Source organism: Harpegnathos saltator, unplaced genomic scaffold (genome assembly GCF_003227715.2).
Source record: "Harpegnathos saltator strain DR-91 unplaced genomic scaffold, Hsal_v8.6 scaffold18, whole genome shotgun sequence".
In the NCBI taxonomy this organism is placed as follows: Eukaryota; Metazoa; Arthropoda; class Insecta; order Hymenoptera; family Formicidae; genus Harpegnathos; species Harpegnathos saltator.
In genome coordinates, this window is record NW_020229961.1 from 1,129,510 (window position 1) to 1,156,800 (window position 27,291).

At 52.3% G+C, this 27,291-nt stretch overlaps 2 protein-coding genes across 7 annotated transcripts in view; both read right to left on the reverse strand.

The window, feature by feature from the left end:
• Positions 1–1,813: 1,813 nt before the first annotated feature.
• Positions 1,814–20,673, reverse strand: CAH1 (carbonic anhydrase 1). Of its 2 annotated transcripts, XM_025297552.1 has the most exons (8): positions 20,108–20,673; positions 13,584–13,784; positions 11,697–11,818; positions 9,283–9,378; positions 7,700–7,814; positions 6,617–6,715; positions 5,077–5,255; positions 1,814–3,164 (listed from the first exon to the last, which is right to left on the reverse strand). In XM_025297552.1, the coding sequence occupies exons 1-8, from the start codon at positions 20,145–20,147 to the stop codon at positions 3,096–3,098; spliced, it is 921 nt and encodes a 306-aa protein (XP_025153337.1). In that variant the 5' UTR covers positions 20,148–20,673; the 3' UTR covers positions 1,814–3,095. The 2 variants fall into 2 exon arrangements, with proteins under 2 accessions (XP_025153337.1, XP_011136162.1); XM_011137860.3 differs by lacking the exon at positions 6,617–6,715 and having other exon boundaries at positions 20,108–20,671.
• Positions 20,674–22,749: 2,076 nt separating this feature from the next.
• The window catches only part of LOC105181232 (dystroglycan), a 69,569-nt gene continuing 65,027 nt past the window's right edge, over positions 22,750–27,291 (reverse strand). For 4 of the 5 annotated variants that reach the window (XM_019840504.2, XM_011137859.3, XM_011137857.3 and 1 more), the window contains 2 exons: positions 26,945–27,291; positions 26,620–26,843 (listed from right to left, as the gene is read on the reverse strand). The exon at positions 26,945–27,291 is cut by the window's right edge and continues 334 nt beyond it. In XM_019840504.2, the coding sequence (XP_019696063.1) occupies positions 26,620–26,843; positions 26,945–27,291 (571 nt within the window). Of the gene's footprint in view, positions 26,844–26,944 lie in introns of all 5 variants that reach the window. The other variant, XM_025297549.1, reaches the window with a different exon arrangement.

Genomic DNA, 27,291 nt, shown 5'->3' on the forward strand with positions numbered 1-27,291 from the left:
TAATCTCGCAGCTCGAGAGCGTTACGAGGCGTTTCCGAGTAATTATACGGGAAGGACTCCCGCGCGGCCTACGTCGTACACGCGAGCGGTTTTCCTCCTCACCTCTGAAACTGGTCCTGCTCGACGTTCCAGGTGAACATCAAAGTCAGCTGCGAGAATTAGCGGTTGCCGGGGCCTTGCAGCCTCTCGTATATAACTCTCTCGGAATAGAAGCGCGCGCTCGCTCGCGGCTTTCGTCGCGAAAACTCACCTTCGCGTGCTTCGGAACGAGCGGAAGACGCGGTCTCGCGACTATCAGCGACTACGAGAACGAATAAAACTCTTTATTTTCTCTCCGTCGCAGTAGAGGCTACGAAGTACAAATACAGATCGCCTCTCTCGAATCGCCATCGAAGAGGACAGGTTGTTCGTTGTAGGATACGTTTCTGGCGAGCGACTCCGCCACATTCTACACAGAGAATCGAAGGAGAGTTTTCCCGTCGGGGACGGGAGCACCGTCCGAGAGCGACGAAGGAAGGCGTCGCTTTCGACAGTCCGAGCCGAGAAGCGAACTGTAAAGGCCGCGGAATTTCGCGAGGTTTCGCAGCCTTCGCGAGCGTGACACCGATGTCGCACCGTTACCTCGGCTCGACTTTTGTAGCGTCTTCGAGGAACAGACTCAGGTCCGCTGCGAGACCTCGCGAAAGTCCGCATCTTACGGTCGGCAATTCCTGAGAACACGTAACGATTAGGTGTGTGTCAAAGGTGTTGATATATTCCACGTATATATATCGCATCGCACAGTAGCATCGTTATGATACATAAAATTCGCCAGCGTATGGCACCAAGTAAAGTAAAGCTATAGTCTACGTTATTAAAAGGCCGTTGACGCGCTCGAGATCTCTCCGTGGCTCGCGATTGATCGCCGCGCATTTTCAACACAACACAAGTCGCAAAGTCGTTTCACGCCAGGGTGGAGATCCCACGCGAAAGAGAGTCTCTCTCGTTACAACTCGCGACCAGTTCCCTCCGCAAACTCTTGTCGCGCAATCTTGTCGCAAGTCTCACCTCTGACTTTTAAAGGCACCGAGACGTCATTGTTACCTGTTGCCGCGCGCGCGCGCGCGAGTGTGTGTGTGTGTGTGTGTCTTAAAGTCGCGCTCGCGCGATAGACGCTGCCGCAACCGCGACATCGCGCAGCATCACACTTGTTGCTCCCGGCGCGTCAGTTATGCGCGCGCGCGCGCGATAAACTTTGTGCAACGCGATTATGTCACATGAATTTCATCGTGAACGCGCTCTGCATAACGCGCTTGACGTGCAGTCGCGAGCGACTACATCTCTCCCGATCTGCACATCTCTCTTCGCCGCGCTGAAGGAAAGAGAGACGCCGTGAGAGGTTGTCGCTCTCACGGCGCGGATCCCCGCCGCATCGTGCGGTCGAATCAAGCCGCGCAACGTCGTCCTTACACGTATATACATCTCCCTCTCGGATCTCTCGCGCGTCAACAGAAAAGCGCACGCACCCTGTACTCATAAATATATTTATCAACAATATTTCAGACGCCACAATGCATACGCGTAACGTTCGCTTGCTTCCGACACTGTTTCAACATTTTGCCAAACGCAGCCGTGAGCGCAGCCGAGGCGCCGCGCCGCGCCGCCCGGCGAGAGAACTTAACTTTGGAAAATTCCTTGGAAAACGACGTTCCCTCGTTGGAGCCTCACCGGCTGCGAGCGAGGAGAAGACTGCGTTGACACCGCGGAGTCGACGCAGCGCCGGGCCGCGTTGATTAAAGAAGGAAAAGAGCCGCATCCCGCGCCACGTATTTGTCGTACGTTAATCTAACGTACACGGTGACATTAATGAGACATTCCAGCCGCGACGGGCGATCAGTGCGCTATCGCGATCCACGTGGACCCACGCGGCTCCACTTCTCCGTCTCCGCGGCTGCTTCGGCCGCGCGCACGCAAGCGCAACGCACAGTTTCTACTTGCTGCTGAATCGAGCGAGTCTAATTAACGAGAAAGCGACATTTCCCCGCGCGTGAGAAGCAGCAGACGCTCTAGTGTTTGAATCTACGTTTCACTCGTACAATTGCACTCGAATTAAAACGAAATGCTCAGGCAGGCTCGACGCGACGGCGAGACGCGAATCTACCCGGCCAGGCGCGACCGGCAAGTTGACGGCGGAAATTGACCGGCGATCCCTTGCGATCGTGACGCTTCTTGATAGATCAGCCACACACACCTCGAATTAGCCGTCCACCGAAATGCGCGCTATTTCGGATCGTTCAGGGACACGAGACTATATTCAGACGAGTGTTCTAGATACGCGACACGGTCAACCGGTGGCATCGCCACGCCACGAAGCGTCCCTGAGGCTGTCGAAAGACAGGGCGCAGCCGCTAATTGGCCACGAATGCGTGCCGGCGAGTGTTCTTTTTTTTTCTTTTAATCTTCCCGTCGCCTCGTGCGTGTTTGTCCGTCGTCAAGGCGCGCCCGATCGGCCAGATCGGCACGACAGTGTTCGCGCGAAGTAGTCGTCGATGCCTCCGCGAGGCTTCCGCGAGTAACGGAGCGAAGGATGCGGGAACGCGATCCGCAGCATTTCCACCTCGCGACAGAGTCGTGCGGCGCTTTCGAGAGAGAGAGAGAGAGAGAGAGACAATGTTCCGGCAACGGTGTGCCCGTTACATCGCCTCGCAAACGACTCGAGGACGTAGCACGAGAAGACGCGAGCTCGCGAGTTGGTGCGGCGGTCGGTCGTGCGGCGAACGCTGGTTCCTCCTAATCCGCGAGGCGAAAGTCCGCCTGCCGCGGGATCGATTGCACGTGATCGAGCCTCGATTACGGGCGGGGGGGGGGGGGGAACGATTACGAGCCCTGGGCGAGAGCTGTTGTTCGCGGCTGAATCCGCTGCTGATTAATCGAAAGGCACACGTTGAACGCCAGCCAGCCGTCGTCCGCGTTAGCGGCCGTGTCGTCGTCGTGATCCCTGGTCGTCGCTCCCGTCGGGATCGATGGCTCGCGGAAACGACGTGGCGAGGCGAAGAGGGTCGCGATTCCATCGTCCCTGCTGTCGCGCCCCTCCTCCGGGAGGCGCGGAGGTGTCCTTAGAAGCTGCCGCACTCGCGCAGGACGCGATTGCCCAGCGGCATGGTCGGACGAAAGTTGTTGATCACCTGCCGGCGAGAGAGAGAGAGAGAGAGAGAGAGAGAGAGAGAGAGAGAGAGAGAGAGAGAGAGAGAGAGAGAGAAAAAGGAGGAAATTAGTAACGACGGTGGAATGCGTTTCTGTCTTCTCACCTAAAAATAGAGCTACCGCGGTCACTACCCCGTGGTAGTGACGTATATCAAGCGAAAAGGGGCAGCAAAGGGGGAGACGATATGCATCTCGCGGTTGAAATGGTAATCGCGTCGCCGCGAAGGCGTTCGCCGTTATGTACATCGACGATCGCCCGACACATCGTCGCTCATTTATCACGCCCGAGGCGACGTGAGACGCGCGACACGGCAGGAAAGCGATATCCTCGGGAACATCCTCGCGCGCGTGCGAGAGAGAGAGAGAGAGAGAGAAAAAGTGCGTATTTCTCTCACAAGGAATCATAGGGAACTCAGAAATTCAAAAACCTTACGAAACCTTCTGTGGAAGTAAGGTAGTTTATCCGTAATGCAAAACTATTTTTTGTTTATGCGGAGGAAAAAATCATTTTCATTTTTAGCGCGTATATCTTTTAAAAGTAACAAATTTTTGAAACCCCCTCCGCCCTCCTCCAATTTTGCAAAATCTGGATGCACAGTCGCAAAGAGTATGAAATACATCACAACTTTGATATAAACCATTTTTGCAAATGCCTTGTGTTTTAAGGATATAAAAATGAAAATGGTTTTTCTTTTTCGAAAGAAGTGGTTTCACCCCCTCAGACTTGAATTCCGCACGAGCAAAAAGTAGTTTTGCATTACGGATAAATTACTTTACACTCCCGCAACAAAGTTTCATAATTTTTTGAATTTCCGAGTTCCCTATGTTTCCTCGTCAGGACCAGGAAGGGAAAGCAACGAGCGCGTTCCCGCTCCCCCCGCCGCGTCGTCCGCGAGTCGAAAAGGAAGAGAAGAGAAGTCGTGCCGCGACGGCGCACAGTGGTCGCAAAAAACGGCCGAGAACGTGGCCAAAACCCATTTTTTAAACATTTTTTTAATCATTATTATATCATATTTTGTTAATTCTACCTCCTCCTCTACTGCTTCTGTAAAGGTGTATTGCAAAATAATTCCGTTTGTGGGAGTTACGAGTAGTACACGAAGTTTATGAAAGCCATAAGTCTCTTATACGATTTTAAGAGCCATAATCAGTGATTCCATTCACAGGATTGCCAGCTACATCGGGTCATTAGACCTTTTCATCGATGTTTAGTTGTGCATGAATTGTGCTTCGAATAACATTGTTATTTATTAAATTTTCGTTGCAATTAATATAAATATACGCTGTAAATAGTGCTGTTGTGTAAAATGTAACTCTAATTAAGAATTGCGACTCAGAGTCCCCCGTTATGAACCGGTGCTGTGACTCTTGCAGAGCTTAAAACGCAATGGCACGTAGAAATAAATAAGAAAAAGTTTGTCCGCGCCAAACCGCGCCGGAATATTGTAAGCGCAGCATGAAGTTGGCAGAAACTGAGTTTCGGCAATTTGCCGAGACTATGAACAAATATTCCTGCTGCGATCTTCTCTCAACCAATTGCTTTTTATCTGTATTTCTTATTCTCAGTCCGAGTTTAGAATATCACCTCTACCATAATCTTTCGAATTAATTATTTGTAAAAACAATTCCTAACAATTTGAACAACCTTTTCTTGTGGTCGAAAATATTCTCTGCATCTTATATTCAGAGATATCCATAAGGTTGATCCAACAAAAGTTTCGTTTGCGTTCGAGGTAATTAATTTTTTTAATTGATCAAAAACATTTTTTATTCGTGCAACAGAAACATCCCGTTGGAGCTGAGTTTCAATTGAAAATGGGTTTTGGCCAGGTTTTCGGCCGTTTTCACCAAAAGTGCGGAAGGGGCGCACTCGCAAGCGTGCAGACTACTCACCGCTCCGTGATTCTCGTGGCAAGGGCACTCCTCGCCGCGTGGGAACTTTCGCAGATTACGGAAGATGTTGAGCTGGCGGTGCGACACCTCGATGTACTTCTTGAAGAGGATCCAAGTGACGCTCTCGTTGCACGGCGGCGTGGTGAGAGAGCCCAAGTACGTCCAGTAGCCGTTATCGTCTAAATGGCACAAGGGAGAACGCGTTAAAGTCGTCCGACGCGATTGCAGAGCGCGCGAGAGAGAGAGAGAGAGAGAGAGAGAGAGAAACACGCAGAAGAAGAAGAAGAAGAAGAAGAAGAAGAAATTGAAGCCGACTTTGAAGCTGACGATTAAAGCGACGAAACGCAACGAAACAACATGCTGGACGAGTGTCCCACCAGGCGGTCGCTTGAATCAACGTCAAAGTGCACTCCGCGCTGACAAGGCTCGCGTGGAAGCAGCTCTACGCAGCGAAACGACAGGATCTCTGTAACGTGTGATTCTCTATCCTCCATCGCGACCATACGAAAGAAGCAATTCCGAAATGGCCTTCTCGATCGCAGGCTCGGGAATTTGGAAGGGGAGACCTAATCGGGGAAAACCTAATCGGACGGCCCCGAGTCTCGAGTCTCTCGCGATGAAGCACCCGCAAATATAAATAATTTTCACTCGCCCACGCGAGAGGGCAATGGAAGAGGAAAGAATGGAATTACACACTTGCGTCCCCCCGGGAGGAAATATTTCGTGGAAATGCGAGCCTGCCGTTTGCCTTATCTCATCGGCACGTAATCGGGCACGAACGTGTCCCCGAAATAACACCGGCGCGCCACGTTGGTCGGTGTTAACATTCTCTCGGCTGGCGATCCCACGTGGAGCAGGTGGAAATTCACGCAGGAGAATTCACGCGCACACGTCGACCGACCGTGCGCCGTGTCGTTTGTCATGATGATGGAGCGTCGAGTGTGACTCGAGGGCACTAGTCAAGTCTAAATTCCGAAGCTAATGATTACCAAACAACTAACCGCTAATGACACATGCGTCATATCCGAGCGAACAAACGGACAAAGCCGGGGGTGCGCGGTCAGCGTGAAACTTAAAGGCGAGAGAGAAAGAGAGTCGTCGCGCCGAGAGTTGCCTCGGGCGACAACGCGTGGCGCGTTGCGAAATATAATAATAATAATAACCCTCCCCAGACTGGATTAATTAATCTCTCACGTGTCGGAGCGTGCGGCAGATAAAAGAACATCCATCACACACCACCGATGTGAATCCAAACGTGCGTCCGGCCTGCCCGTGTGAGCCGTTGGCCGACGGCAACGCGTGCGCTCACATGAGACATGCGGGTCTTCAGGAAAATCTTCGTCGCCGAGCGAGCGCGACGCATGCTGCGGGGACGGGGGGGAGGGGGGGGGAGGGGGGTGCATTCCGTGCATTCGCGAGAGGTCAAGAGAGACGCGAAAGTTTTTCGGATCGGCGGGAAAAAGCGTACGAAGCGAGCGATCGAGAGCACGCTCGAGCGCGCAGCTTCTCTCGCTCCGAACTGGTTCAAGGCGATACGAACCTTGAAAGTCCCATTTGTTCTCGTGGCGTGGTATGATTCGGTCGGCCCAGCGCATGCACGGATTCACGCATCTCTGCGTGCCGGCTCGTCCACCGCGCACTGCGGTGCGTGCGGTTGCGCGCACGAGCGGTGACAGAGAGAGAGAGAGAGAGAGAGGGAGGGAGAGAGAGAGAGAGAGAGAGAGAGAGAGAGAGAGGGAGCGAGGGGGGGAGAGAGAGAGAGAGAGAGAGAGAGAGGAAGAGAGGCAACATAGCAAGGAGAAATTGTCGTTAGTAACGTTAATTGCGGATTGCACGCTTCGCGTACTTGTCGCAACAGCGTCGTCGGCGTAATCGTAAGGAATTCCGCAGACGCGCGCGGCTTCGACGCCTTCTCCCGATGGACGTGCGTCGTCCTGATCGAAATAACGAGGGCGATCTCTCATCGAGAGATACAATTTGAATTCGAAATGTTGCAACTGTGGTAGAGTCGTGGTGCGTGCGTTTTGCTATTTACTCGTTTGGCACGGCAAGACCGTCGAGTGGATAGCGCGCGCGCTATTCAGTTTAGAAATGAAATATTGCATCAGAGGGGGATACTGTTTCTGCCGTAAATGAATGTATGAGTGCAAATGTTATCGCATCTGTGTGTATCGTCCCCGGGATATATAAATTTCCGTCCGTCTTGGGAAGGTTTCGGTATATCTTGGGAAAATTGTATCTCGGTATCGCGACCTTCCGAGGGAGGATCGGGCCCAGCTTTCGAATTTTCAGATTCAGACTGCTCGTCGACAACGCACGTCCATCGCGTGCGTTCTCGCGCGAGTTTGACCGCGCGAGCTTGATCGTACGTGACACGTGCGAGTTAATTGATTCCGCATAGGTCAAACAAACACGTCCGCTTGTGGCAGGCTCGATTCAAGCTCTGGCCAGGGCTCTGGCCTAACCGCGTCGCGACTGAATATTGCAAGGAGACGAATGTTAAAAACAACAAGGACGCGGCTCACGAGGCGCGCTATGCACCTGAACGCGACGAATAAACGGAATATCTGATCAAAGGGGGCGAAATCGCACAATTCCGTCCGTTCGATATCGACTTACTTACCGGGCAAAAGTTTACCGGGGTCGATCGTCTCCGTGATGTCGATTTCCTCGTCCTTGTGCGAGACGAAGGGCAGCAGACGCGCGATCTTGTCCATCTCCTCGTGGGTCTTGCCGACCTACAACGCGACAAGTCAACCGTGTGTATGTCTATGCAATAATCATCATCATCGTCGTATCAACATATAAATACTTGCATATAACGCAGTTTCCCTATTAATTATACAATTGATTAAATCGCAGGGTGGGAGTCATGTAACAACGGCTTATCGGGCTAAACGCGAGCGTGTGCTCGGCGCTCGTGAGAAGCGCTTGAGGGCGGCGTCGAGGTAACGAGCGGAAATAAAACAGCGCGAAATAGTTAGGCGACCGAGACGAGCGATAAGAATGCTCGGCTTCGCAGCGATGTCACCGTCGATTACGCAATGACATTTTCCGAATTGCTCGGCGTGTTGTTGCGTACCGCGCGCGGCACATAAATTCCCGTCAATGCGTTCACGTTTCTCGCATTCTACGCGACACTAATGTATCTCGAGACATCGCTCGACGTTACGTAACGCCGCGACTGCAGTCGCCCGAGCTCTCGAGAAACAAACACACTTTCGTGAGCTTTTCACCTCCGTGTTTTGCCCGCGCGTGAAAATCGCGCGTTTGATCTCGCGCGCGACTCGCCTGCGTCGCGCGGGAAACGCCTGTCGTTTCATGGCGCATCGCGCCATCTTCTCTCGCTGGGATATCGAGTTGCACGGCTGTAACCTAAATGTTGCGCACAGAAGTATCGCGCGAGGCGGAAGAGAGTAATTGCAGTCGCGCGCGCGAACGCGAACGCGAACGCTGACGCGCTCGCGCGAAAACGTACGCCGTCTCGTTTCGCCGTTGATCCGACGGCTAATTATGTCTGTATCTCGTGTTTACATAATCGACTGATCACGGCGAGGCTGATGACGGCACTGTTACGGATTCTGCTTGCGGCGAGCTCACGTCTTACGTAAAAACTCGAGCCGAGCGTTATGACTTGGTTCGCGGCGCGCTATGTAAATGGAGGCGTCGTGGCGCGTTAGAATCCCGGATAATAACTACGGCTTCCATTGTGACGCTTCTGCCGCATTCGCGTGCGACACGCGGCAGACGCGATGTGTATTAACGAGTTCTCGTTGGACGTCCGCAAAAATATGTCCGGGGACGATGCCGATCATTTCATACGAATAAAAATTATCGATGTTTCGAAATCGAACAGGCCTCTGATACCGACTTGATGTTAAAACTGACAAAAACGTCAAAGCGTTGACATTTTGTCATTTTTAATATTGACAAAAAGTTGACAAAAAGTAAACTCGGTTCGTGCGATTGATTTTCCACTCGTCGTCCAGTGACTGGGCGAAAATTCGCTCGCAGACGAGGAACGATTATATTCTCAATTATCTCAACCGAGCTCACTTCACGCAGCCGAACAAATTTCGACGTTCTCGTCGCGCGAGAATAACGTTTCCTACGTCGCGCACTCTAGTCTGACGGAACGACTGAAATCTCGCCCTCGCGGACGACCCTCGCGAAATCTTGACGGCGCACAAGCCGCAACGTACCAACCTTGAGGAAGACTCCCAAGACAGCGAGACCGTCCGGCGCTTTCGCGGCTTCGGCGAAAGTCTTGTACTTGCTGGTGTTCCAGTGCACCAGATGCAACTGAAACAGACAGACAGACAGCAGGGAATCCCGTTAATGAATCTAAATCACGCGTATTAAGTCTCATACACGGGGACAATCGAGGAGGAGCGAAACTGGCAGGTCGACCGGACGCGGACGAGTACTTTAATCGGCCGAAGCCGATTGCAGCAATTAAGAAACGTCACAAGTTTCTACACTCGTATGTACGCGCTGGGAAAAGAGCCCGGCGCGTTTATTAATACTAATGTTGTCTCGCTTCGATAATCGGAGCCTGCTGCTTGCTGCCGCCGTCGCCGCTTATTCTTCCTCGCTGGCTGTCGTCAGCCGGTATAATACACAAGCCGGGGAGCATACGTGAGAGAGAGGAGAGAGAGAGAGAGAGAGAGAGAGAGAGAGAGAGAGAGAGCGATCATCTGCGTCATCGAGCGGCTGCCGGCGGCGGAGATCTGGCGCGGAGTACTTTATCGGCATCAATAAATGATAATTGCGGCTGACGGGTAATCGTTAGGGGGGGATTATGCAATCGGTGCGGTAACTGGACGCTGAGAAATGCCGCGCGGATATCCGTGCATCCGATCAACCTACTTCTGTAGGTGAATGCGATACGATCGCGAGATAACATCATTGGTGCGTCCCGCGCACAATTTCACACGACGACCGCCGTCGTCGAGGAGTCGGCGAGGAGTCGTCCTCGTCTCGCCGCAGGCGGAAAGTGCATCGCTCGCTCCGGAGCGATCGCTCGAAGACGAGGACGACGAATCGAGGACGCGCGCGCGCGCGGCGATCGAATTGTGGCGAGCTCGCCGCGATCGCCAATTGACTCTCTAATGCGTTTAAGACTAGGCTCGTTTAATTAGCATCGAGCTCGAGATCGCTCGAGACTCGAGACGTGCTCGGCCGAGACGGCGTGCGCGGAAAAGGATTTGTACGCAGGTGCACGCTCGCATCCTTCTATCGTACGACGTATGACGTCAATGAAATTCACAATCGCGAGTCGTCGATTTCTCGCCCGTCGTCGTCGTCGTCGTCGTCGTCGACCCGACGATTTCGACGAGAGGAATGCTCTCTTCCTTCTTTCCTTCGTTTTCGCTGTCGCGCGCGTCGTCCACACGTTTTTCCGCTGCGATCGGCTGCTCGTGAGAGAAGATCAGAAGCGCGACGCGATTGCACAATCGATTTATCGCGAGTGTCTCGCGAGAACTCTCGCGCCGAGCGGTTTCCGGCTGGTCCGGCCGAGGCCGGCGGCAGAAAGCGCGCAAAATTTTTCCAGTTAAATACCGCCTCCATTCGGCCTCCTCGGCCGGCCCGTCTTCTGTCTTCGAGGCGTTCCCCTCACGTGCAGTGACGCGCGGTTCATCTGTTGTTTGCACGCAAAATGTCTCCATGAGTGATAACGCCAATTGTTGCTGCCGGCGCGTGTTCATCTTCTTTTTCTTTTCTTACTCGCTCGCTAATTCGATATGCGGCTGCCGGGAGGCGCGCAGCTGCCAGAACAGGAGGAACATTTGGCACGTTGCTTGTATAATCGATGCGACGTTCAAAACAGCCGCGAAACGACGCGCTGCTTACGCGCGGGACGAACAATAGCGAGCGGAACGGCCGCAATTATTACGCCGTGACTACGCGTCACCAATTGCAGATCTCGTCCTGCCGCGCTTCACGCGCCTCTGACATAATGACATACTTCTTTCCTCGCATGTGCGAGGAGATAAAAGCGCGAGGAGATAAACGAGACACCGCGAGAAGACGAGCGATCGGCGCACGCGAGCTTCGGCTCGAATTATCCTCGAGCGAAGTTAAAAAAGCGCCGCGCGATAAATATCGCGCACCGGCGAGCGCCTCTCGGCGAAGGTCGACGCTGCCGTACGAGCAACAAGCTCGTACGAGTGAATCATACCCGAGTGGTGGACGCGCCTGAATTACCAACGAGCCAGCATCCGGAGCGCAGCATTAACTGCGAATAACGCGGTGGCGCGGTTAATTGCCCGCCGGCGGATCCGAAACGCGCGACATCCAACTCGCGCGCGCGCGCGTTCCGCGTTTCGTCCTTTATAATCATCGCGACGCCAAGAGTCGTTTCGACACACATCGGCGTGTAATTGGCTGAAGCTACCTTTTACACGCGTCTTTTTACACTCGCCGGCGAACGCCGCGCGAGTTAAACGCGCGGTTCGCGGTGCGAGAGAGGACGAGAGGAACGCGGGAGGGAAACTTTCGGTCAATCGCACGCATGAGCGTGCGATTGAAAATGACACACTCGGCTTTCGGCCGATCGAAGGAGCCGGACGCTCCGTGTCCTGCGGGCAGGGCGATAAGGATCACAGAGAGTGATCTACCTCTCCGGCGAAAGCCTGGCCGTCCACCGTGTGCTCGGATCCCCGGGAGTCGCTGCATCCCCAGTGGCAGTGATATTGCTCCAGCTTGTAGACGTCGTCCATCAACGGGCCGCCGCTGAGAACTGCAAAGAGAGCAAAGCGTCCTTGTCATTGTCGCGCGGGATATCTACCGCGACTTGGGACGACTCTCCCGCTCCGGGCGCTGCGGTGCCCGACAGTGCGCAAGTTTTCAGAGCGCGCGTTCTCCGGCGTCGCGCGGCTCTCCATTACAGGATACGCTTGATTAAGTGCGAGCCACACGTGGATTGCACGAGGGTCGCAACGAGGAGGATCGTTCGCGTTTGTGGCCGCGTGACTCATTCGCGTCGACGAGACGGACGGGACACGGCCGGTCGAGCGGAGGAAAAGTGCGCGAGCACTCGCTGCGACGCACTTTATCTGTCGTCTCGTTGTTTCGCCCTCGGCGCCGCCGCGTGCGAGTGATAAATCGGATTTGGCGCGCGTTTTCGCGCCGCGGCGCGACTCGCCGTGCGTCCGAGCGCGACTGAATCCTCTCTCCGAGTAGCGCCGAGGCGATCTAAAATTATGCGTGGAACAAGAACGGCGAAATTTCGATCGAACCCCCCCTCGCCCCTCCCTCCCTACCCGCTCCTCCCGTCTGCTGCCGCTCTGCGCGGGCGGCCGGCTCGTCGGCGGAGTTTGCGAGAGCGGCGTCTCGGCAATTTTCCTCGTCGGGCGTAATTCCCGCCGATCAAGTTCCCCGTACGGAGAGAGAGAGAGAGAGAGAGAGAGAGAGAGAGAGAGAGAGAGAGACAGAAACGAGCATGTGCGAGTATCGCCGCGGCGCGATTATCGCGGCATTCTATCTGTTGTTTCGTGTCACATATCGCCATAGAATATGGCTGCGCTCGCGCGTCATGTATGAATACATATAATACGCCACGGCACGGTCGTCCTCATTTCGAATACGCCTCGGGCACTTCGCGAAGGTAAAAGTGCCTCCCTAAGTGGCACGAGCTCGACAGTGAAACCTTCGTAACGATATATACGATCAGTACCTGCGGGAATATTCGTACACGCGGCTCACGCCTGTTATTTCAAATCGCCCGCTGCGTGCGAGACAGAGAGGACCCTGCTGGAGAGAAGCCCCGCTGCTCCCCTCGGCCTGCCGGAATACCGCGATGAAACAGAGCGCGCTGTCACGTTCGCGTCTCTTACGCAACTATACGCGCGAAATTGATAAGAAAGAAAAAGGGGGAGGAAAGGAACAGCGCGTTGCGTGAGGAAGATGTCGTCGCGGACGGAACGATTCGCGCAGGGTGCAGAAGCCGCGGAGAGGAAGCAAGAGAAAGAGGGGGGGGAGAGAGAGAGAGAGAGAGAGAGAGCGGCCTGTTTTTCGGCGCTGCGCCAATGTTAAATGTTTGTAGAATGTTTCGGATGGAAGATGCGACGAGGTTGGAGCGTAGTGCGAACAATCGTCTAAAATTATTCTGGATCGTCATTTCTGGGTAGCGCAAACGGCGCTACGTTAATTTCGTCGCGGCGCGGCGCGGCGCGGCGCGGCGCGGCGCAACGGGCCGCATTTGCATCCTCCTGATGATCTGCAATTCAAAGTTCCGCGAGCGACCGCGATCGCGCGTTTCCATGTTCCGAAGGGGAGGGCGAGATTTCTTTTGCTCGCGCGTTCTTCGCGCGCGCGCGCGCGCGCGCGCCGTTGGGTGCTGTTCACCTCCGCGAGCGAGCGGTCCTCGTTAAATATGTTAATGGCGCTTTCCAGGCGAGCGGCAGGTAAACTCCGGGAGCGCGATAAAGCGTCCTTCTTATTCGGAGAACGCTTCGAGGGATAATAACGATAAAGATAAGGGAGTGAGCAGCGCTACTCCTCACATGTGCCCTCGCCGTCGACGTCCACCCGCCAGCAGTAGCCGGGGTTAACCAGCGTCCGTGAGGCCGTTGCCGGATACTTCCATCGCAGGGGTTTGCTGCTAAGGGCCTCGTGGTCAGACTCCGCCCGAGAGGTCTCGATGTTCACCGGGCTCTGCCTCGAGCCGGCCGCCATGGGGAACTTGGTCACCCACGTGCTGGGGCCTGCAACGAAAACGAAAGTCAGCCCAGGTTGTGGAGGCCGGAAAGGGGCCCAAAGAGAGATTGCGCGTTGTCGTCGCGCGATCGTCGCGCGATCGAGAAGGTAACGCGCGATCGGCGGGAGACGACAAGTAGAGAAGTACAATTGATAATCTCCGCTCCCACCGTCCTCGCTCGATCGATTTCGAAGCGAGCCTTCGGTCTTCAGGTACGCTAGGTACGCTCGCGTCGGCGAGATAGCATTGTTCGTAAGCACGAGTGTCTCTCTCTCTCTCTCTCTCTCTCTCTCTCGTCTCGAATTCATCGCGACCTGAGAAAGCTCGTCACATGCGGAGACACGAGCGTAGGCGTGACTGAACTTCCCTCTTATCGAAGAAGCTTCTGAACCGTTCCTTCGTATCTTCGCAGCTCCGAGCGCTGCACCCGTATTTGCCGTGACGGCTTAATTAATTCACGCTAGCGCGAAAAACGCGGCGAAAGCAACGGTATATTTGCGCTAGGTGCGACGTGCGATTAGCGAGAAACGACGATAAGTGGCTAAAAGCTGACCGCGGAAGGTCGCGCCGCGCCGGTCTTACGTAAGCCCGCTGCTCATTGAAACGCATCGATACAATCGATCGCGCGTCCCGCGTGAGATTTCGGTCAATTTGCCCGTGAGAGAAGTGACAGAGCGAAGCACTTCGGCGCGCCAGTATGAATCTTCAGCGACAGCCGATCGAGCCGATTATCCTTAATAATATCACGTGTTCCTTATCGCCGCGACGTACGTCACGTGCCCCGGCGCATTAATCACCTCCTTATCGGCGCACGTGATCTCCGCGTTATTTGCCGTGTGTAATTAGATGTCGAAGGCGTCTTTCAGCGGGAGAGCTCGAATCCGAGGCCGAAGGAGAGAGAGAGAGAGCCTCGTGAAAAATATACCCGATGGCACACATTACGGGCGATACGCGCAAATAGAATACGCGCGCGCGCGCGCGCGCGCGGCCGATCGATCTCACACACAGCGCGGATGCCAAGAAAAGGAATTTCGCAATCGTCAGCTTCAGCGCGTGATCAGGCTCAATTCTAAGATCACACACGTGACACAGTGTGTGACACAATATGCGGCACACAAGTGCGCGCTTGATGCATGCAGCGCGTGCATCATGCACGCGTCACTTGACTGACTCTCCGATGCGATCACTCTCGCTCGCTCGAGCGAGCTTTCTTGCGGCTCCTTCCTTCCTTTCTTCCAGAGAGACAGAGAGAGACAGACAGAGAGAGAGAGAGAGAGAGAGAGAGAGAGAGAGAGAGAGAGAGAGACAGAGAGAGACAGAGAGAGAGAGAGAGAGAGAGAGAGAGAGAGCTCCCCTCGAGTCATTGTCATCGAACTGCGATCGCGTATGCAATAATAATTGGATCGCCCGTCGCAGACTACGCGTGTCCACGACATCGATAGTAGCTCGTCCGTAAGAAGGAGAAAAAGGGAAAAACTCGCGTCCGATCGTATCTCGTCGATACGCGCGACTGTACCTCGCGCGCGTATCCCAAGCGCGGACTCGAGCTGACGAAATTTCGACATTGCGAAATGAAAAAAGGAGAAGGAAAACACGAGCGCGAAATGCGCCGTTGATGGTTCGCGATAACGCGTCGTCGATGCATCGTCTTACGTAATAAGAAAGATCCAGATCCAGGCGATGCGGTCAGTGAGAGGAGAGACGCTCGGAACACGACGCCCGGCACCTTGTCGTCCGAGAGAGGCGCAGGAGTCGGACGCATTAGCGAGACGAATTAGTCACTATAGTAGGCGTAAGAGCGTAATAAATCCGTCGGTGACATTGAGAGCGGCGGTCACGCGGTGGCATTCCCGCGTTGGAGGATAAACGGGGTCGTATAATAAAACGCGCGGCGATGCAGTTGCGCGCTTTCTTGACCGGTTAGTTTTCAAGCGCGAAACGCCGCCGATGGCGCTGCGAGCGAGGATCTCTCTCAGACAGATATATTCGTCGGACTAAGCGCGACGATTATCCTTCCGCCGTTCGGTTGTGAGAATAATCGCACAGGCGAGTCGTCCTTGCCGCTGGAATAGAAAGAATAGAAAGAAAAGCCGATGAATAAAAATAAAGAGAAAATCGCCCGCGCGATTTGCGTCAAGAGTCTTCCTTCTTCTTCTTCTTCTTCTTTTTGTCCTTTCGTTCGCTCCATGACGTGAATTCGCCCAAGTGTCTGGCCGTGGCAATCGAGGGGATTTTTGACCGTCGGGAAATTACGACGAACGATTTTCTCGACGCTCCAAAATGACGACTCAAATCCCCGTCGTGTTCGCGGCGGTCTTATGCGAGACGGCAAATGACCGTTCGATGCCGTTTCTTCCTTGCGACTCGACGAGCCTCGGGAAAGACCGGAGGACTTAAGGACAAACACGAGTGGAAAACGCGCCGACCGCGCGCGAAATAATGCTCATTTCGCGCAACTGATTTTCTGGGCAGCGACGACGAGAACTCGGCTGCGAAGACGGGAAGAAGATTCTTGCAGGAGATTTCTGCATGATTCGACTGTTTTGCTTATACGTAGGCTCATATCCTCAACTCTCTTTCATCGTAAAAGTGACTGTAAAAGTAGCTTATTGGTCCTCCTGATTGGTTGCAAACCGCTTTTAGAATCACCTCTAGTGACAGAAGAGAATCCAGAATATGGAAAGCTTCGTCCAGAATATGCTTCCGCTTTCTATATTCTGTTTCCTATATTCTTTATCTTTTTCTATCTTGAGATATAAGGTTTAAGTCAGAAAGAGATGAGGAAACAGAAACAGAAAGCAAGAAGTACAGATAAGTTGTAGGTAAGGCTTTAGCGTTTAGCTGAACCGAGTTTTACGGCAGTCAAATCTTCAGACTAAGATTTTTCGATTTCTCTCCCCTGGGTTTTCACTTGTTTTCTATTTAGTTGCACAAACTGACGTTCCTTTTTCTCATGTACAAATGGCCGATGTATGAGATGCACTTGACCACAATTCCCCTCAGTTTCTCCTTCGCGATTTCGCGAAACTCTCTCTCTCTCTCTCTCTCTCTCTCTTTCTCTTGCGACAACCCGGGAAACCGAGGATCGCGTAATCGCTCTCGCGTCCGCTTTCGAGGCGGATTTCTGATTCCGCGATCTTAAGGTCATCAGCCGTCGCGATTGCGCAATATCCGGCGATATTCGAATACACGACGCACGACGCGGCCGGAAGAGAAGTGGAATGAAAATATTTCTACCGCGGACCGGGCATTCGATTGAAATCGAGCGTTCACCTCGGCGACAACCTAAATCGATAGAGACACCGCAGTACCGCGTGACACACACAAGTATGCAAACACAAGTGCAATCGGAGAACCTCAGTATCGCACACATTAATCTCTTAACGACCCGGTCCTCCCGCTGAAGAATCTCGACTCGCGGACTCGGTCACGAGTCACTTCGACATGCCGATAACGGTACTGATCGTATCGCGTCATACCCAAGAGAGAGAGAGAGAGAGAGAGAGAGAGAGAGAGAGAGAGAGAGAATGGGAGGCAGAGAATAAAAAGAGAATAAATAATCGCGTGCAAATCGTCAAAAGCACCGATCTCACGTAAATCGTTATCGGCGTTACCGATTCCTCCTGACCGGAGATTCCCCGATCTTCGCGAGACCGCAAACAAGATATAAATCCCCGGGTAAGACAAAGCCGCCCGTGTCGCGCGGCTAAACGGTAAGCCGCAATTGCTCAAGAGTCATCGTGGGAACGGGGCGGATTCTCGGAAATAATTTATGACGGCCAAATACATCGATCAATTTCAAGCAACGAGCCTTTCCCAGTCGCGCTGGCCGAGCCAGCCGCTTAGCAGCCAAATGACTTAATCATCGCGAGCTCTACGAGCTTCTCTCTCGCTCTATCTACGATTTTGGCAGCGATCCCGATCCCCCGCTGCGCCGCGCTGCATGAGAAACTCGCGATACTCGCGATCGCGGCGCGAGCGTCCGCGCGCGCGCGCGCGCGCGCGCGCGGGCGGCCGTCGCTCGCAATCGGCTGAAAGATAGCGCTGACAAATTGACTCGAGATTAAGGGCGTTTCGGGGGCATGCACGGCAAGGCAACCCGGCGGAACAAAGTGAAACTGGGTCTGCGACCCCCCGCCTCTGTATGCGTGATCGCCTGCACGTGCAGTGGTGTGTGTGGTGTGTGGTGTGCCGGTGCGCGGCTGTACTTTCCGCGGGAACAGGTGCATCGGCCTAGAGTACGGAAGAAAACTATTGATTTTCATTTACCCACGGAGTCGTGCCGCGTGTTCCGCGAAGGCTGAGAAAGCACCCCCGTAACGCTTGGCACGGCCGGCTCGCCCTGCATTCGACGGCGAAGACAACGCGGCCGCGGGTCAGTGAGCCTCCGGCCGCGCCGGTGCCATCCGGAAACCGAGTCGAAAGATGACCCCGAAAAACGTCCGAGCGACTAATGAGCCTGGGGAAGAAACGCATGCATGCGACCCGCACCGGATGCACGTCGACGCTTGGCCCGCCGACGGAGCGACGCTCCCTCTTTGTCTGTCGGCTACGTCGCCGTACGGCGCGCGAGATGCGGACCAATTAATTAACAAATAGCGCGACAACGCACCGCCGCGCCGCGCGCCGGCGACTCGTGCGCGGAGCGCAGTGATAATCGCGCTTGATGACCGCCGCTCAAAGTAACGCCCGTTATTTGCGAGCAGATAATTCGGGACGTTCCCCCGCGCGCGCACGTGCGCGCGGATCGTTACGCAAGAGTGAGAGTGTTTTCAACGAGATACGCAATATTGTTAATTGCAAAGTTAACGTCGCCGAGGATAACATCGCGATAAGGGGACTCGTGAGGAAACAAGCTGATATCACGAGATTATTAAAGTCATACACAAAGTTCTCGCGGGACTTTGATATAGGAGAAAGAGAGAGAGAGAGAGAGGGAGGGAGGGGAAAGAAAGAGGAGAAACTTTGGGAATAACGTTGAGAAAGGTTTACACGTGCGGCCAATATGTTTTGTTATTGTCGTCACATTTGACACAGCCCTTGGAAAGGCGCGCGCGACGAAGCATTGAGATGAAAAGAAGCGGCCAAACTTATCGGCCAACTTTTCACTATCCGGTAGATGAAGAAGGAGACAGAGGAAGAGACAGAGGAGTCGCGAAACAAATATACAAAATGGCTTTACGGCTGAGAGACTTGAGGCTGAGATGGGAGAGGGGCTTTTGCGCGAAAATCGCACGCTCCGCTTTTAATTGGAAACTTTCCGAGTGTTTGACGCGAGTGTTTTTCCTCTACTCGAGGCCGAGCGCTTTCTCGAGAGCGCGTTGTTTTTCACAGCGCGATACCCTCTCTCGGGAAAGAAGCCGCGATTCCCGCTGACCCCTGCGCCAAAGTCGCTTTATCGCCTCTCTTATGCGACGGCCGATTCAATTAACTCCGGCGATAGGAGTTATCACGTATGCATGCATGCGTGCATGCGCTCGTCGTGCTTAATTTCAAGTTGCGAGAGAGCGAGGTACGCCCAGCGGCGACGGGCTGACCGTAACGACGGACGATCGTAACGTTAAATTGAGAAATACGGCAGCGGTGCGTGCATGGCACACGCTGCGATGCGATGCGATGCTCGTATCCACGATGCATGTCGTGACAGAATGGACAATCGATAATTTCGATGTGTGCTCATTACGCATCCGCGACGGTACGCGAGGGTGGAGGAGAAATCTTACGACGGCGTAATCAGCGCGCAAATACCAGCCGCGGAAGGACAAGCCGAGCCTGTCGCGTTTGTCGTACGTCGGGGAAATTGTGTCCCGGCGGGATACTTTTGCCGTTCCAAACGTGCTTCGAGAATATTCGCTCACGCTCGTGGCGAGTTCCTCGCCTCGCCGAGCGCGGTGTTTTTTCTGTTTTTTCTTTTCTCTTTTTTTTTAGCAAATATCACTCCGAAGGTACATTTGAAATTGCTCTTTAGACAAACTCGCCGTAGTAAACAATAAACACTCGCGCTTCGAAATATCGAGCGGAGAGTTAAACAATTTTAAACTCCCGCGTGGCACGCCTCCCTCCGAGATTCTCTCCTCGAGGGCTTTCCTCGAGGAGATCCTCCTGTCACTTCCACGCGTGTGTGTTATCTGTCTCTCTTCAATTATTCACGCAATTACTCAACATTTTCATAACCTCGATGTCGCGGAAGAATATCGCGGTTGTGTATACACACACACACACACACAGAACGTCGCGAAGCAGTAAAGAATAAGACGCAACGGAAATTCGAGAGGAAACGCGTGAGACAGCGACGGCGAGACTCTGCGGAAAGACGATTGCTGCACTCACCGTTCTCGATGGAGTAGTCCCACTCGTTCTTGGCGCCCATCGCCGATAGCGCTGGTCACGGGCGAACTATGAAAAATTGAGATCCGCGAAGCTGAGGTCCGAGTAGAGTCTGCAGCCGCTCGTCTTGCCTGGCCGCGCCGCACGTGTTTCGGCACGGTTGAGCTCGCAGTGGCGCCCAGCGATCGCCGGTCGCTACGGTGCGTCGTCGAGAGGATGCCTCCAGGTCGCCGCTCAACGGTCGCCCCAACGGCGCGACTCGAGATCGAGAGCGTCGCTGCTACTCGCCGCGCCGCGCCGCGCCGCGAGATTACCCGCGATTTTCCGCCAACTTCAGGCCGGAAGCGAAAGAAGCGCGCGCTTCTCTCCTGCTCGTGCACGGAGGAGCGCGCCGCGCGCGTTCGACGGACTTTCCTCAATCGCGCGTCAATCGCCGTGCGCGCGTTTCTCCCTCGCCTCTGAGCTCGCTCTTCTAATCTCGCCTTTGTTTTCTCGCGAGCTCGCGCCAAGCGGCCCCGCGCGTCGTCTCGTGTCCACTCCTGCGGAAGTTTTCTGCGCTTGTAATACCGGCCGGCGCATCGGCATCGTTTTATACCGCGCGCGGTCACGTGACCGCTCCGGCCGGAGCTAGTCGTCACGCATGCGCCGGTAAATATTTACACGTGCGCTCCCCTGCCATGCCTTGTGCTCCCCCGTCGTACAGATACAGATACACGTGCGAGATGGATCGAGATGATCGATGAACAGCGTGTGTCGCCCTCGCGCACATTTCCGCGGCGTGTTTTGAAATATTCACGGGAACTCGAGCCGCGCGCGTTTGTCAGCCTCTGCTTCGGGGGAAAAGAGGACGTTCGCGTGAGAGAACGAATTGATGAGACAGTTTGGCAAACCGTCTGTGCCGTTCGACGCGCTTTCGTCGCTTCGCCACGAGCTTCGTCCTCCGACCTAGGTTATCGCGCTTCTGTTCAGCGAAGCGACCTTTATCGCGGATAGATAACATAAACTGTACAGCGTGTCGCGCGGCGATAACTGTAGGAAACGCGTCGATTCGATAGCTGACGATACCGGGCGAGCGTTTGGTCGACGACGACGAGTTCTCATCGCCGCGCGACATCGAGATAAGATTACGGATCGCTTTCACCGAATAAAGACGAAAGCGAAGCGGTTGTCTTCGTCGTTGCGTGTTATTGTGTCGCGTTGATGTCTCGGCGGTGACTCAGTTCCTGAAGAAATGTAACACGTGTCTGTCCGTTTTTATCATTGGTGGAGGCACCATTGTATAGCCGGGTGATTAAATAGCCGTCATGAGAAAACATGTCAGGCGCGTGTAACTTTGCGTCACACAATTTCGTCTTTATTACAGCGATAAGAGGATCCTGGCCAGCTGTGCGCGCGATAAAAATCCCGAGTATCCCGGCGGATCTCGCGTCTCAAGACACGCTCGCGGCAGACAAGCCTCTCTTCTTCACGTTGGCGACGTTGCAGCGTGCGCGTGTCGAGAGGCAGCATTTACCGTTTATCTTCCCGCTTCGATCAATCCTTGAGTCGCGGTGAATCGTAACGAATTTCTTCCGGTCAGGCACGAGCGACGCGATTCTTAGCTCTTCGCGTGCTACGCGCGCTATCACGGAGACGGTTCGATATAAAACGACATACAAACGGATCGTGAATATGAACAATCGAGATCGAGATCGAGACGTGTCCTCACATGTCCTTCCGCGACTCGCGTCTGCACGTTATCTCCAGTTTCTCCTCGTATCGGGAAATTTAAATTGCAAAACAGAAAGACGCGCGGCGGTAGTCGACAGGTAGAAATGTAGGTCGGTGCGCGAAAAGCACGATCCTTCTCGCGCAAACAGCTGCTTACCGTTCATCCTCGCGCAAATAAAGAGCGCGCGGCGGTATCGTTATTTTCGAGAGAATTATCAATACGCCCCGTTTGAAATCCCACCGTTTCCCCGGTCCCCTCGCGATATACGTAGCCTTGCCTGAAGCGCGCGAGACAACGAGGCATGTATTTATTCGTCTGAGTGACGTAATTCCGCGCGACGCAAAACTATTTTGCATGTCGACTCGGAGTGCTTCGTGAGGCGAATGGAAGATATGTCGTATTGTACAGCGCGCGGTCTTCAAGATCTTACATAACCGAAAGAATTGGAGTACCCGGTTACGCGCGTCAACGTCTAACGCGTCCCACGCGAGCCGTAATCCACGTGATGAAAGTACGAAGTCGTTTCTTCCAATCGGCATGAATTTCACACGCACTGTAACGAGGACTGCTGCTCGCGCTGCTCGCGCTGCTCGCGAGGCGTTGAGCGCGCAAGAATCTCTGCAAGTGCAAGTGCAAATACGTAACAATGCCTCTGATACGACGTGTCACACGCGAGGGTGATCGATCCGATCGTATCCGAGGAAATATCGTCGAGAAGCGTCTGGAAAGAGAAACGGAGGAAAATCATATCTAATACTATTAACAGCACGCAAACTTACGCCGCGCGGTGTACCAACGCGTGAAACGAAGTATGATCGCGCAATTACTTGCGCAAATCCGCCCGCAGACTCATTATATATGTGCAGACTGATTACTCGCTGTCGCGAGTCTCGGGAGAGACTCATCAAGCGGGAAGACGAGGAGACGCAGAGAGTACCCTAAAATGATTTTATTAACTCTTAACTTTACACGTGTTTAGCATATAGTACTTGTCGTAAAGATATTTGTATATGTATATTATTAATTCGATACGTTTTCTTCCCATTTATTCTTTCGCGACGGAGCGGTACCGTCTCGCACGCTCCAACTTGGAGCGCTCGCCCGGTACCTTTCTTTTGTTTCTCTCTCTCTCTCCCTCCCTCCCTCTCTCTCTCTCTCCCTCCCTCTTTCTCTTTCGCTTTCGAGATATGTCGTTTAGCGAACTTAAAGAATAAGAAGTGGTCGACAACTCCGTCATCCCGGCGATGGGACGCGACGTGCGCGCAAACGACGTTCGTACGTAGCTCGTCGCGAAACGCCGTTTCGCGCGATCATTACACCAACGCAAACACGCTTTACTCGATATACGTGGTATATATACCGAAGCTCTCTATAGCAGAATAAAAATAATCTGAAAATCCCAGTCACAATACGTTATTCTTAGGTATATGTAGCTATGTATACAACGTACGTCCTCTTGTTCTTCTTCTTCTTCTTCTTCTCCTTCCTCTTCGTATGGGCGATGCGAGATGGATCTTGCTCTCTTTCTCCTTCCCTCCTCCCCCCCCCCTATCCCGTTTCTTCCGCAGTGAAACTTTTTAACTTCGCGCCTGCCGTTTAGCCCGATTTCTGAGAAAGCGGCCGAATATACGATAAGCCACGGTGGTCGCGTTAGTGCACATTTTGCCGTTCTTTCTTTTTACACAGTTATAAAATACTTTCGATCCATTTTCTTCTCTCGAATCTCACACACAGGCCAGAATAGTCGCTGCTTAGCAATATGTTCTTTGTGAAATTCACCTCGTCACGGAGGACTGCTTGTCCTCCAGCTTGCGTGTTGTCCCTCCCTATCTTATAAATTATCGTACACGTTTATCATACATAATCATTTTCACAAGTAAACACAATTGCAGCGCTGATTAAAGGATACGCGTGGAGCAATGATATGATTAGAAGCATGATATGAGAGAGGCTGTTGCTTGTTTACCGCAGATCACAGACGGAATATAAAGCTCTTCGTAATAGTTTTCACTAATTCGTCGAGAATCCAAAGCGCTCGGGTATACGCGAGTATGCTATACTACCATAAAATAGCGTTCGGCCTCGATCGGCCGGGTTGCATTATTACTTTGTGGAGGAAGATGTTGGCTGAAACAACAATGATAATTTTGATTTGGCAAAAAGTGACGCGATGGATTTGAACCCGCGGATTTAGCATCGACTCTCCGAGGATCGCGCACAAAGGAATATTGCAATTGCTAAATAATCCCACCTTATGATAGTATAGATCGTTACGTTCAGGTCAACCGAGAATTTAACACACACGCGCACACACACACACACACACACGCACACGCACACACACACACAGAAGCTCTTTACTCGTATGTTATAAAAATAATAATAATACATACGTACACTCTTACCTACCATGAAGTGATACGCGCATGTGAGTAGCAATTGCATCTCCTCCCCCTCCCCTTTCTCCTCCATATAATTCTGCGATAAACAAGATACGAGCGATGGCGTGTAAAATATTCAATTGTCACGGCATATACTTAAATCACCTACGTTACAAAGACATGAATTAATATATTAGATACATTAGATCGTAATTTAGCTTGCATACACGAAACATTCTCCGCTCTTGCATACTGTATTGATCATCAGCATTCACACCGGTATAGACGCGCGCCCGCAAATTCGTCGATTCGTTCATCACCCCGCGACAACGCGCGACAACGCGCTCGACGAAATGAGTCCCCGGATTCGGGACGCGTGAGAAGTTCTTCTTTTTCTTCTTCTTCTTCTTCTTCTTCCTCTTCCTCTTCCTCCTCCTCCTTCTCCTTCTGTTCCTTCTCTCCCTACTCTCCCTTTTTTTTATTTCGTTTCTCGTATTTCCTTTCAAAAATATCAGGAAACTATCGAGGTATTGAAGAAACGGCTGCATACGTACCCGTACCATACCCCGCACTCTTTCGCGCACCGGACATACAAACGATGAGTGTGTGTGTCGCGCGATAAAAAACGGCGGTTAAAAAATTACAAAAACCATTATAAAAATGCGCCCACAAAGAGTGCGAGCCACGTTTCTCGCGGTTAAAAACACGTTCTTATTACCTTATCCACACCACCCTCTTTTTAAATATTAATTATTTTTTGGCTTGGTAACTATGTAAGATCTAAATTAAATAGTCTCGCCTTTATGTACGTGCGCATCGGTGTTTCTTTCTTTTTTTGTTCTGAGTTAACCTTTCGGTGCTAACTCGTTCGTACGCGTTCGTAAAACGATGCAAGTTCGTGAGGAAACCAACGAGTTTCTTTCACTGTGAAATCAGAAAGGTTGCAATGCGGTTAACGATGAGAGAACAATTGTGCGTGAGAACGAACGGAACGGATGAATTTTCCTCGGTCGTTCGTTTGCCATGTGTGTAAAAGGAAAAAAGGAAAAAAAAAAGGAAAGAAGTAAATGCTAACAACGATCTGGCAGTATTTAAATTACGCTGTCCTAAGTAACTGCAGACTGTTATCTATCGAACGGCAAATAGGTAATATACATATTTATATATATATATATATATATATATATTTATATTTGTGTGTGTATGTATATATATATATATTATCATTAGTTTCTTCTTCTTATCTGCATGGCCTACCGTGCCAATGGAAGCATTTGCTGTCACTTTGCAATGGCATTGCATGTAATCGTTCCTTTAAATTATGTCTCAAAAAACGTTTCACTTCTCTCCGATATTTTTGTTTCTCCTTAAGTAATAGCGATCGCCAAGTGAGCTAGTTCATTCGTTCTCGCGAGAGCGACGTCCAATAATTTCGCCTCGTTCAATTTGCCAGGGACTATTCTAACAAATGGAGGGTTTTTGACGAGGGAAAGAGATCGGAAATATATTGTGTGTGTGTGTGTTTATAGATAGCCGGATAAAAACTGGCTCGCTTCGCGACGTTATATCGTGCGTTTGTCGTTCTGGCAGTGTTATACACGTTGTATTTCGTTAAGTCCGTCGTTCCTGATACCCGGAGGCTCTGTAACAATATAATTGCAGCAAATCCGTAGAACCGTATTAATTACAGTACATGCTGTTATTCACAGTCGGATACCCTTATTGCTTAATAAATGGCACTGATTGTTGAAATATTTATGAGTATCGTTGCGCTGTCTCGAATGCTACCACATGTCGAATAAAATATGTTTACCCTACCGCATGTTATCGGTTCTACAACGATCTAAACTAAATAATTCGCGTATCGAGTTCGACGTGGATCCTTCCCTACAATTGAATTCTTTTCTTTCTTTTTTTTTTTTTTTTTTTTTTACGAAAGGCAACACGTGATTCATTAATCCCATACTTCCTAGAAAACTTCCCTTTTTTTTCCCATGAGATACCAGACGGTCGAGAAAGAGAGAGAGAGAGATGGAGTGCGTGTTGATCGAATGTCGAAACCGTGGGGGGTCCTTGATTCTTTTTCGTACGCATTACACGTGAAATCGATGCTGACGTTGCCGTTGCCGTTACATAGAAAATAAGTAAAAACGTGCGAGTCCAGAGTCTTCGCGCAGAGAGAGAAGCAACTACCATTCACGTCTCGCGAGCGGTACATTGTTTCATTGAACCGGACGGTGAATGGAAGTCCTTCAAACATCGCTATAAACGTTCAGAGCCCCACGATCATCGTCGACGTCATCGTCGTCGTCGTCGCCAATATGAGATTGCTTTTTATAATTGTTTTGGTTTTGCATATGTATCGGTGAGTCTCCGAGCATTGCTAGCATATATTTGCGCGTAGGCGAGTGCACCGTATTTTGTTAGGGAGGCACATACGGGGGCGGTTTTCTGTACGTTGGGGTCGGTTTCGGACGATTTTGCCGATTGGTGTCGCGACTCGTGGCGAACGGCGGTGGCGGCTGATACGGTTCCTCGGAGTTTTCCTTCGGCAGCATCGGCACGTCGGCCCCGTCCTCGGCCTTCTGATACTCGGGCGGTGGAAGAGGTGGCTTCTCTTCTTTCAGAATGACGGGCGATTTGTTTCCTGAAACAAGACATCAACGAAACCGTGTCAGCAAAGTGACATCATTGGAAGAAAAAGAAAAAAAAACCCTCTCAAAGTCAACATCGCCGAGAGTCGCTCACCGGGATCTGGCTTTTCGTCGAGCTCATCCTGAAATATCACGGGAATTCCCTTGCTGCGGAAACTCTGCCGTTCCTCGTCTTTCTCGCTGACGCTCATCTTCCCGCTGCGTCTTCGCTTGTACAAGACACACGCGATGATTCCCGCCCCGATGAGCATGATGGAGATGATGATCGCCGGCAAGACGAAAGTGAAGAGATAATCATCGTGGAAAGCGCCGACGGACGTGGAGTCGTCGACCGGTGGTACGTGACTGTCCGGCGAGTGAACGCCCGTCAATTCGCCCAGACAGATCCCCATTGGGATTACCGTGATCTGCTTGACCGGGAAATTCAGACCCATCACATCC